The 12,096-nt window shown below is 38.9% G+C and overlaps 1 protein-coding gene across 17 annotated transcripts in view; it reads right to left on the bottom strand.

The window, feature by feature from the left end:
* The window catches only part of SYNE1 (spectrin repeat containing nuclear envelope protein 1), a 464,420-nt gene that overhangs the window by 127,688 nt on the left and 324,636 nt on the right, over positions 1-12,096 (bottom strand). For 12 of the 17 annotated variants that reach the window (XM_013056743.2, XM_013056751.2, XM_013056755.2 and 9 more), the window contains 2 exons: positions 5,551-5,685; positions 4,457-4,566 (listed from right to left, as the gene is read on the bottom strand). In XM_013056743.2, the coding sequence (XP_012912197.1) occupies positions 4,457-4,566; positions 5,551-5,685 (245 nt within the window). Of the gene's footprint in view, positions 1-4,456; positions 4,567-5,550; positions 5,686-12,096 lie in introns of those variants that run through there. The other 5 variants (XM_013056745.2, XM_013056747.2, XM_013056752.2 and 2 more) reach the window with 2 other exon arrangements.

Genomic DNA, 12,096 nt, shown 5'->3' with positions numbered 1-12,096 from the left:
ATGTTGAAAAAGGAAAATAAAACTGGGGGCATCATGTTGCCTGATTTCAAGCTTTACTAAAAAGCTGTGATCACCAAGACAGCATGGTACTGGCACAAAAACAGACACATAGAACAGTGGAACAGAGTAGAGAGCCCAGATATGGACCCTCAACTCTAGGGTAAAATAATCTTTGACAAAGCAGGAAAATACATCCAGTGGAAAAAAGACAGTCTCTTCAATAAATGGTGCTGGGAAAATTGGACAGTTATATGAAGAAGAATGAAACTCGACCATTCTCTTAACCATACAGAAAGATAAACTCAAAATGGATAAAAGATCTTAAAGTGGAGAAGGAATATATCAAAATCCTAGAGGAGAAAATAGGCAGTAACCTCTTCAACATTGGCCACAGCAACTTCTTTCAAGACATGTCTCCAAAGGCAAAGGAAACAAAAGTGAAAATGAGCTTTTGGGGCTTCATCAAGATCAAAAGCTTTTGCACAGCAAAGGAAACAATCAAAAAAACAAAGAGGCAACCTATGGAATGGAAGAAGATACGCAAGTGACACTAGAGTCACAGGGCTGATATCCAAGATCTATAAAAACTCCTCAAACTCAACACACACAAAACAGATAATCACACCAAAAAATGGGCAGCAGACATGAACAGACACTTCTCCAAAGAAGACATGCAAATGGGTAACAGGCACATGGAAAAAATGTTCATCATCATTAGCTATCAGGGAAATTCAAATCAAAACCACACTGAGATACCACCTTACACTAGTTAGAATGGCCAAAATCAACAAGACAGCAAACAAGTGTTGGAGAGGATGTGGAGAAAGGGGAACCTCTTACACTGTTGGTGGGAATGCAAGTGGTGCAGCCACTTTGGAGAACACTGTGGAGATTTCTTAAGAAATTAAAAATAGAGCTGCCCTATGACCCTGTGATTGCTCTACTGGGTATTTACCCCAAAGATACAGATGTAGTGAAAAGAAGGGCCATCTGTACCCCAATGTTCATAGCAGCAACCGCCACAGTCATCCAACTGTGGAAAGAATCAAGATGCCCTTCAACAGACGAATGGATAAAGAAGATATGGTCTATATATACAATGGGAATGTTATGTCTCCATCAGAAAGGATGAATACCCAACTTTTGTATCCACATGGATGGGACTGGAAGAGATTATGCTGAGTGAAATAAGTCAAGCAGAGAGAGTCAATTATCATATGGTTTCGCTTATTTGTGGAGCATAAGGAATAACACAGAGGACATTGGGAGATGGAGAGAAGTGAGTTGAGGGAAATTGGAGGCTGAGAAAAACCATGAGAGACTGTGGACTCTGAGAAACAAACTGAGGGTTTTGGAGGGGAGGGGGTGGAGGGTTAGGTGAGCCTGGTAGTGGGTATTAAGGAGGGCACGTATTGCATGGAGCCCTGGGTATGGTGCATAAACAACGAATTTTGGATCACTGAAAAAAAAAATGAAATAAAATAAAATTTTTTAAAAAGTAACATTGGGTGAAAGAGTGCTAAAATCATGTTGGGACTTCTAATTTCATTTTTCACGGTAGTCTCTGGCATTTTCTGTGTGTTTTTAAAAAATAGTTTTAAAGTCTTAATGAAATTAAATTTCTTTATTGTGATGTCCTTTGTAATGGTGGATGGTAGCACATCATTTTTAATTCATTTATGTTTGTATAACAATCTAGTATATAACCAGGGGATAAACTTAATCACTGACACATGTAAAATGCCAGCAGCAAATCAGTCTTAAATGAGAACAAAACCTTTTATATCCCATGAAAAATATTCTTTCCCTTTGATGTTTATATCAATTAACGTCCAGCTGAGTTTCCTTATCTATCCTTCAACAGTTCTATACATCACATAGTACTTATTCTTTATAAATTTGTACACTGGAAACAAATCATCCTTCCACAGAGGTTTTCTTACACAAACTACTTCATATATTTGATAGTCTTAGAAATCAGCTAATAAGTTAAAATATGAATACAAGGACTTTTTTCCCCTAGCAATGTTATTCTGTTCTTTTAAAATAATATGATATTCATTTGGTTTCTAGAAATTGCTTATTTTATGTTTTTTTTGTTTGTTTGGCTTATTTATGCAGATGCTTGAAAGGAATGACTGAACTGTAATCAAACTAATTTACAGGTGACTTTTCTAAAGATTTTATATAAAAATTTAAAAATGTGTGAAATTTATCAAGTAGTCATGAAGTGGCTCCTGTGTAGAAAGGCAGCACTGCACTGGGAATTTCTCTTTAAAATATTTTTGTATTTGAAACAGCAATTTATAGTTGTTTGTCTTTCATCTGGGTCCTTTCCAAAGCTAAAGGCCAAGGAAAGAAAATATCATGGCAAGAAAGTTGCAGAAGATTCCTACTGTTGCTTTTTGTAACTATTCATATGATGAGAAGGCAATGTGTGAATGGGTTCTTTGTAAAAATAGAGTTTGGCAAAAATATTCAGAAAATTGTGAAGGATGAATAAATGTTCTAGAAGAATTAGAGACAGAATAGAAAATGAAAAGCGAAGGTAGGTCTTGATTCAGAGTCGGTGTGGAAGAAACAGTGTTTCTCATGTTGTCTTTATACAGAAACACATATTTATGGCCTTATCTGTATTTGTAAGCATGATGGACCATCAGGATTTTGAAAACTCTTTTACATTTTAACACAATTTTTACAGTTTCAAGATTATTATAGTGGAATTCCTGACTAACCATGTCACAATAGTTTTCATTTGTATCCTTTTAAATTGATAGTTAATAATTTTATCAATATTTCTACTTTTTGTTTCAATTTTTTTTTCTTGAACGACATCCTAATTCCTATATATTTTGTCATAATATGTCTATTTCAATTATGTCATGGTTTGGTTTCTATCATTTTGCACTTGCTATTCTTAAATGTAGACATATATACATATAGTCAACACTGATGTATGTCCGCAGTATTTCAGGAGCATTGATTAAAGTGCAAAAAATAAAAGTCTCCAAATCTATCCTCTCCAAAGTTAGCTTTTTTTTCTTTTTAAAGATTTTGTTTATTTATTTGAGAGAGAGTGAGCGAGAGAGAGCACTAGCAGGGAGAGGGAGAAGCAGACTGCCTAGCTGAGCAGGGAGCCCGATGAGGGGCTTGCTCCCAGGACCCTGAGATCATGGCCTGAGCTGAAGACAAGACACTTAATTGACTGAGCCACCCAGATGCCCCAAAAGTTAGCTTTGATAAATAATCTAATAGCGAAAATGGTTCTTATCCACTCATAGACTATACCTACAATTGTATATCACACTTTTACATAGTACCACACACACATTTTCTGATATTGTTATGTAATTTTTTGTTAAGATTATATATGCATAAAATTTTCCTTAGGCTTTTTTATACTTGCAGGCATTGCTTCCTTTTCTATTACTTGGTGTTATAAATAATATTTCAAAAGTCATCTCCATAGCATCTATTTCTTCCTTTGGTTGCTTCCTCCAGTAAATGTTCAGCATTGACAACACTGGAGTCAGCATTGACAACACTGGAGTCAGCGGCGTTCGAGCTACTTGCCGATTTCCGGTTGCGGGAGGATACCACTAAACCAAAATCTTTACAAGGCACAAGTAGTTCCACTGAAACCTTTTTAAAATAATATTTTGGAGTTGAAGGTTTTCCTCCACAGCCTCTCAGTTGCATCCTCCACTTTCAAACCCTTCTGAGATGGAGGCAGTTGATTATCTAGGTCATCCTAGAGGTGAGCACACGGGGGCTCAGGGCTGAGTTCCTTTCCCACGACGACTGCCAGAGAAATGGAATAAAACCCAGACCTGACTCAAAATACAGGGATACAGCAACCCTGCTGTGGTTTATTTTCTGTCCTGCCTTTTAAGTCAGAATCTCCAACCTGAAAATTCTCCAACCTCCTTCATTTTTAACACTTGTGCTCAGCTGTGTACAAGGCTTTCAGTTTCCATTCCAAACCAGCTCTTGAAACTCAATGACTTTACACGTAGAAATTATAAACAGACATCATCAAGAGAAACGAAGACGTTTAGTGGGCACACACATTTATTTTTCCGAGTGATGTTAGAGATAGATAAGCTCATTTTGCAGGGAAAATACTTTGCAGTTAGATATAATCACTCAGAAACACACAGGAATGTGTTTAGAATGCATTTCTTATTTGATTCTAAAAAATGAACTCAGAAGCACCTTCTTTGGACAGATAGGATCAGCGTACTGGAAAGAAGGCAAACAAGTCAGCCACCAGACTTCATAGTTACTGGCTATGCTCGTGTTGCACAACAAATGTTCAAAATGCAAGTAAATTTAATATCATAAAGTGAAAACAAAATGATTAAATTCTTGCAGATGTTTAAAATAAAATTTCGAGTGAGATGTTTACATCTCTTCAAATCTGGGCAAGCTGGGAGAAAGTGTTTTTGAAACATACCCAGCACCGCCAGAGGTCTCTGCAGCTGAGTGTTGGGTGAGAATTTCCTCTCCACGACTGGCTACTGACCGCAGGAGGCTCTTCTGCTCGGCTAATTCCTGTTCCAACTCCTGCTCAAGGAAGAGAAGAAATGAAAACATGTGTTACTTTGCTTATTACCTACAATCATGGTTTTATGTCTAGAAAATTCTCAGAGAACGCCTGTAGTAAGTTCCTAAATTCAGATTTTGCATATCAGGTGTGATTTAGGTAAATGCACAATCATGTCTCCAAAGTACTCTATACCTTTCTTTGGCTTTTATAAAAGGTATCTCTGAAAAATCTTGGAAAAAATTAATGGAAAAAAGAAAGAATTCTGCTGGGCAATGGTGCCCTCAAGTGGTACACAACGCACTTTCACTTTTCAAAATCAATACTGCCTGTTGCCGCTGAGATAAATCCTCGGGGGCAGCAGCTCCCTTGAATTCCCCACTTGCTTTGTAAATTGGACAATCAACAGATTTGGTTTTACTTCTTCACTACTTGTGAAAAATGCCGGAAATATTTTAATATGCCTCATACATAAAGCTACGGTGTCAATGAGAAATCATTCTTACTCATCAAAGCTCATTTGTTTCACTGGCAATAATTTTTAATCCTATCTTATGATGGTACCTACTGAAAGTGAGAAATAAAATTGCATTTTTAATAAGTTTTTTTTTTTAAACACGTAACTCAGGTTTTATTTATTTATTTATTTATTTTTACCAATTCTCAAAGGCTTTTCTGAGATTATTCATTCTCTAAAATAGGCTCAAATTGGGGCGAATCTGGGAACAGAGTTGGTAACCTTCATCCGGCAGATTGTAATTGAGTGATGCTATTTGTAAACCTGAACACCACCTTTTCTTAAAGATCAGGCTTGAAAATGACCAGTCATCCCAGGGGTCAGAAGAAAGTACACCGAAGCAGTTAGCCAGGCCTTGTGTCTGTCCAAGGGAAGATGAAGGGGCACTCTGTATGTAGTGCAGAAGTCACTTGTCCACCTAAAACATGTCTCTCAAGGTGTTTGTGCGGCAGTTCTGTAGGCGATGGAGAGGTCGGAAGTGGTTTACCTTTTGTTGCTGGAGGCTGCTCTGTCGCTGGTGGGCCCACGTGGTTCGAGCTTGGGCCAGCCAGTCCTGGACCCCAGGGCTCTGGCTGGCAGTTAGGTCCGCATGGCTCTCCTCCTTCTCTTGCGCTGTGCCCTGCTTTTAATGAGGCAGAAATCAAGAGTCATACTATCCACAGAGAAACCTTAACCAAATGGAGTGAAGGCGACTTTGGTGTGGTCTGCAGAATGATACCAAAGTAGTTCCATTTGGACATGAAACCAGACTTAAAAAAAAAAAAAAGGCTAACACAAAACCCACCGAATTTATGGTATTTGCAGAAATGAGAACAATAAATAGATGATTATACTCAAATATTTGAGGGGGAAACGGTCTACTCAGAAGTTGGGCTTTTTTAGCTAACTGATGTGGTCACCAGATATTCCAGAACTTTTTCCATGTGAATATAACTCTAGATCTCACTTCCCATAGCACTGCCACCCAGAACAGACCCCACTGTCATCTCTTGCCACTGCTGCCGTGGATGCTGTTTGGATAAAGGAGAAAGACAAGAGAAATCCCTTGTTACCCAGGCAGGAGTTTAGCCATCCTGCAGGATTATTCTGATGGAATTCTGATGGAATTCTGATGGAATTCCATTATTCTGATGGAATTTGATACTGCATATCGGAATGCAATTAGCTCAGAATGAGAGCCCTTCTACTCATATGTGTGTATATATATATGTCAAAAAGATAAATTCTACAATCTTAAGACGACTAATTCACTAAACACTTATTAAATAAGCATGCATTGTGTGTCAGCCATTGTTCTAGGCATATTTGGCCAAGAAGCCAGACAGGGGCCCTTCTGGGGAGGCAGACCGTAAACCGAGAAGATGAGCTAAGAGCAACGAAGAGTAAACTAGACAATGGGATGGAAAGGTAGAGGCAGAGAAAGTCTCTTGAGAGCAGACAAGTGCACTGAGCACCGGGTGATGAGAAACCACCTGCCTGGCACAGCTGTAGGTGCAGCCCCCCCGCCCAGGCAGAGGGAAGAGCTGGACCAAAAAGAGAGAAATCGGGCATCTCAGAGAGAGCAGCAGCAGTTTTGGGACCAGTGTGGCTGTGCCATGGGGCAGAGGAGAGAGACAGTTTACAGGTAGCTTCATGGAGGAGGGGTCCTGCTCCTGAGCCCCAAGGCTGCTCCTCTCCAGTCCTTTGTCTAAGAATGAAAGCCCGCCGCTGCTGGTCATCCAGCCTGATCTTCCTCTCATTTTCAGATTTTTACACTAACTATTTAGGGAGATAAATAGGGTCTATTGACCCTTCTGTCTCACTAATTAGAGTCTCATGGTTAAGTTGCAAATGTCTGAGATAACGTACAGATCATGGACTTTCCCATGTTCGTATTAATTCTTCAAGTACAGTGAACTGAAGGAAAGCGTGAAACCCAGAGGTAATATTATACATAATCCTCTCCTAGATTCGGAGTCACCTTAGCTCACGGGTGACTTCCCTTCCTTTAAGATGATCCAGCTTCCCAGCAAGAGAACATGGCTTAGAGAGGACAAAGGGGACACCATTGGTTTAAAGGACGCCATTTGCATTTCACAGGACCTTCCCAATGGGGGACCAGCGACACCCAGTTCAGTATACTCCCCATTCCTCCAGGAATGCTGCTTACAGATGAGCCCTGATTCTCCTGAGGGTAGGAGGTATGGGGTGAGTGGGCACTCTTCAGCACGAAGCCCACACATTTCTGCACGAAACAGATTCTCTCCCATCCGAGAATGCACCATCTACTCAAACTCTGAAAGATCCTGGCTTTTCTGATAAAGATGAGACAGCAGGTCAAAAGGGACCTACAGAGAATGACACCAAGGAAGTCAGCGTACAAGGCTGAAAGTTGTTCCCAGTGAGAGCTGCCCCGCTGACAAAACGGTGGCCATGGCCATGACCTGCCACTTCATGTGGGATCGGGTCCCTTCCTCTCTGCTTTGTTTTTCAGTAAGGGTTTGTTTTCAGAGCCCATCGTAGAGACTCACGTGGTGACTACTCAGGGACAGCACCTCACTCTTCTACACAGGTTGAGAGTTTTTTCTCCCGCGCCCGCCCCAAATTCCTCAGGCTGAATTTGGGCTTAGAAAAATAACGATGGAAATGTTAGATCTTACGAACAGCTAACTACTTTTACAAGCCAGACACTTATTCAGAATCGAAGACCTAAAATCTAAGGGGAGTCATATTTCACTAATTGAATCCACAGCTTCAGAGAACCAAAAATTAAGTAGCATCAAAAGCAGATGTTTAGTATGTATTTTCTATGTGGTTAGGTTCCATTTTTCAACTAGTAAATTTTTCTTTGACTGATTTAGTCATTTCGAAACATAAGACTTGGACCACAGGAAACAAAAAATGATTAAGAATCCAGTTCAAATTTCTTTCCCTTTCCTCAGGGGATGAGAAGGCACTGATTGAAGGAATAGAATAATGATAATTACATTCTCTTCTTGTAGGTCTGGTAACCGTTTTCTCTCCTACCTAGGAAACAGGAAGTAAGGCAGTTTGGGTCCCCAGAGTTCCCCAAGGGTGGGGCTACATAAGCTGTTTATTTTGGAAATAATAGAACAGTAACCACTTTTGCCAGGAACATTCTTTGGAAGATTAGTGAGGATTGGAAATGCTAAACATTAAATAAAACATTACTTTATAAAGCATTTCATTGTTTATATAGAGCAAACTCTGCTCCTTCAAAGGATGATAATGTGTGAAAATGACCTAAACTTTTTATGAGGAAAGATCCCATGTAATTCAAGAGATAGTATTACATGCCCATATGTCTGGGTCCCTTCACAAAGAGAAGAAATCTTTTGGGGGATGCCCTAAAGGGACTGGTTATTCTTTGATACATACAGAAGTCCAATTCGTTAAAAAAGATGGCCATGATAGATATGACCACGAAGCACTGAGAAATGGTGTGCTTATGGCCATACAAGACTGAGGAAGGGGCTTCGAATCTCCTGACTCCTGCAAGCCCCAAACGAAAGGTACAACCTCACTGACATGTACATTCAGTTTTTTCCCCAATCAACATTAGTTAATTTCAGATCAACTATGAATTTTTTTACACAAAGGCAAATGACCCTTTTTATGGTAACAATAATGGAAACAGGGTTCTTTCACTCCTACAGTTGGAAAAACAATCTCTTCAAATAACTCGAATTATAAAAAAAGAAAATCAATAGTTTGTATGTTGGAAACTCATTAGACAAAAGATGAGGAAATTTATAAATACTTTAAAAATAAACAAGGTTCAATTTCGATTCAGTGAAACACTGTATTTTCCAGTATTCATTTACAGTTTTTACAATGCTCAGAAAGTCCTTCCATTTGTGGGCAGGGTCAGGATTTTACTCTATCTGAAGAATTTCTGTGGCCCTGGGCAGCAGACCAGGTGTGAGTTCTGCAAGCGGCTGCAGAGCTCAGCCCAGCCAGCCCTGACCCATCTCAGACCTAACCTTCCAACATGTCAGGAGTTGCTTTCCCCCCAGAGAATGTGGTTTGCAAACAGCTGGTGGATGTTGTTATCAGAGTCATTGGTATTTGAGCACTTCCTGTGAGCATTACTTGCATTGAAATCCTCAGGATTTTTGAAAGTCGAATACTATTGATATCCTTATTTTACAGATGAGAAAACGGGTTATTTGGCCTCAAGTGCCAGGATCTTGCCCCAGGTCACCTAGTGAACGACTTGAGGTACTCAAGGATGGGGGCACTTGCGGATAGCAGTTGCAAAGTGACGGTCCAAGAACCTAGTCTGACCTCTGTTTGGCACACAGATTATTTTTAAGTTCTAGAATCAAATGGCAGTGTTTTAAAATGGGGAGATTTTTAGATATAAATCTGAATGTCCCTTCTCTGGAAGATCTATCAATGCTGCCTCTAAGTTCTCGTATGACAATAGCTCAAGCTGAGGAACAGCTGCTTGACATGAGACCAGCCCGCCAAGGTCCTGACGGGGCCTGCTTCGCTCATTTATATGCCTGTGGCAGGCCTGAAGCCCTGGGATTTGTGCCCCCCTTCACCCCCACCTCTCAAACCTCCTTTTTAATCCTGACATGTGCCACCTGCGAACGTATCAGGCTTCCCGCTTGCTTCCTATCTGCTCTAAGAGGTAGGGCGCAAGAGAAGCTTTCCTTTTTAGGATGGTGATGATGATGATGTTCAATGAGCCAACACAGAGTACATCATCCGTTTTTGATGTGATTTTCAACAACTGCAGCTCTCTCAATAACTATTCCAGATGTGGAACCTTGAAGTCTTTCCCTTTGATCTGGTTTTAGAAATAAGGTTCATTCACATATCACCATTAGGGGGAAAAAAAATAAAACATTCTATATTAGATTGATAATACTTTTTTTGTAAAAACAAGTAAATTACTATCAACTTTTCGTCTCAGAAAATCATCTTCATTTGCCCAATTATATTCCCTACTCCCTAATTTTAATATTTTTAACATTTTCCTTTTTGCTTTAATTCGTAAAGTCAGATTGCATGTACATTTTAAAGTATGTAAATTTAAATTTAAAAAGCAGTATTTTGCCTTTGTTTGCATTTATTTAACCAATAGTGACTTAAAATATCTTTTCATACGTTCATTGTTCACTGGCCATTTTGTATGTCTCTTCATTTGAATCATCTCTTCATCTTTTGTCTAGACCTCTATTAGGTGACCTTTTCATATTGATTTATAAAAGATGTGTGGAGATTATGGGAATTAATTCCTTGTTATGTGAATTATACAGTTTCTTCCCTATTTCTCTGTCTTTTCCTATGTTACTATGTTTTTGGTCATATAGAACTTTTTCATTTTTGGGGCGCCTGGGTGGCTCAGTGGTTAAGCTCTGCCTTCGGCTCAGGTCATGATCTCAGGGTCCTGGGATTGAGCCCCGCATCGGGTTCTCTGTTCAGCAGGGAGCCTGCTACCTACCCCCTCCTCCTGCCTCTTTTTCTCTGCCTGCCTCTCTGCCTACTTGTGATCTCTCTCTGTCAAATAAATAAATAAAATCTTAAAAAAAAAGGGGGGGGGATGGTGGGGTTATGGACATTGGGGACGGTATGTGCTACGGTGAGTGCTGTGAAGTGTGTAAACCTGAGATTCACAGACCTGTACCCCTGGGGCTAATAATACATTATATGTAATTTAAAAATTTTTTAAAAATAACTTTTTCATTTTTGCGTAGTCATTTTTTGGTCATATAGAACTTTTTCATTTTTGCGTAGTAGTTTTAAAGAAGCTAAAATTCTGGGTGTGGAGCTTACTGACAAAGATCCTTCCCATCTTAAGATTTTTTTTTTTTAAAGATTTTATTTATTTATTTATTTGATAGAGAGAGATCACAAGTAGACGGAGAGGCAGGCAGAGAGATAGAGAGGGAAGCAGGCTCCCTGCCGAACAGAGAGCCCGATGCAGGACTCAATCCCAGGACCCTGAGATCATGACCTGAGCCGAAGGCAGCGGCTTAACCCACTGAGCCACCCAGGCGACCTCCATCTTAAGATTTTTTAAAAAAATATATATCCAGAATTTTTCAAGTTTAAGTTTTTATATTTAAATATTTGGTTCATCTGTGATGCTTTTTTTACTATAAAGAATGGAACAGGAAATCTAGCTTATCATATTTCAAGTGGTTTGCCTAATGCTTTATTTTTGTTTTATCTGCTGATTTGAAATACTACCTTAACCATTAATCAATGTCCCTTAAATATTGGAGTCTCTTTCTGGAATATTTATTCTGTAAATTTTTTTGTTCATTCATTTATTGTGCCAATGCCAAACTATTCTAATTATTGCAATATTGTATTTTAATATATGGTAAAATTAAATTAGCCCCTCATAAATCTTCACTTTCAGAATATTATGGTTTTTTCACATTTATTTTGTTCCAGATAAATCTGGAATAATTTTGTCACATTTTATATCATTGTGTTACATTCCAAATAACTTAAATTTATATGTTAGTACAGAAAAAATTATCTTTTATTTAAAATGTTGTATTCCTCCTTAAGAATAAAGTTTATCTGTCCATTTCACATTTTTTTTCTACCCAGGTTTTAAAATGTTATTTGTTGGGAATCCAAATATTTCATATTTTGTTGGTATTACAGATGGAAAATTCTTATTTCTCTAAGTTGTTTTTTGTTTGTACATGGCAAAGTTATGGATTCTCCATTTTTTAAAAAAAAAGACTCATTTATTTATTTGAGAGAGAGAGAAAGAGCGAGCAGAGGGAGGGAGGAGAGAAAGAATCCCCAAATGGACTCTCCACCAAGCACAGAGCCCAACATGGAGCTGGATCCAAGACCTGAGCACCCTGAGATCATGACCTGAGCTGAAATCAAGAGTTTGATGCTTAGCCAACTGAGCCCACCCACGTGCCCCTGGATTCGCCACTTTATTTATTTTTAATAAGCCAGTCATCTTACTAAATTCTTCCTTTTCTTCTAACAGTTTTCTGTTAATCAGGTTTGATGTTCCAGACCACATAATTACACGATTAGCAAAAAG

Source organism: Mustela putorius, unplaced genomic scaffold (genome assembly GCF_011764305.1).
Source record: "Mustela putorius furo isolate JIRA1106 unplaced genomic scaffold, ASM1176430v1.1 tig00000450_pilon_pilon_pilon, whole genome shotgun sequence".
Classification (NCBI taxonomy): Eukaryota; Metazoa; Chordata; class Mammalia; order Carnivora; family Mustelidae; genus Mustela; species Mustela putorius.
This window is presented reverse-complemented; position numbering and strand designations above follow the sequence as displayed.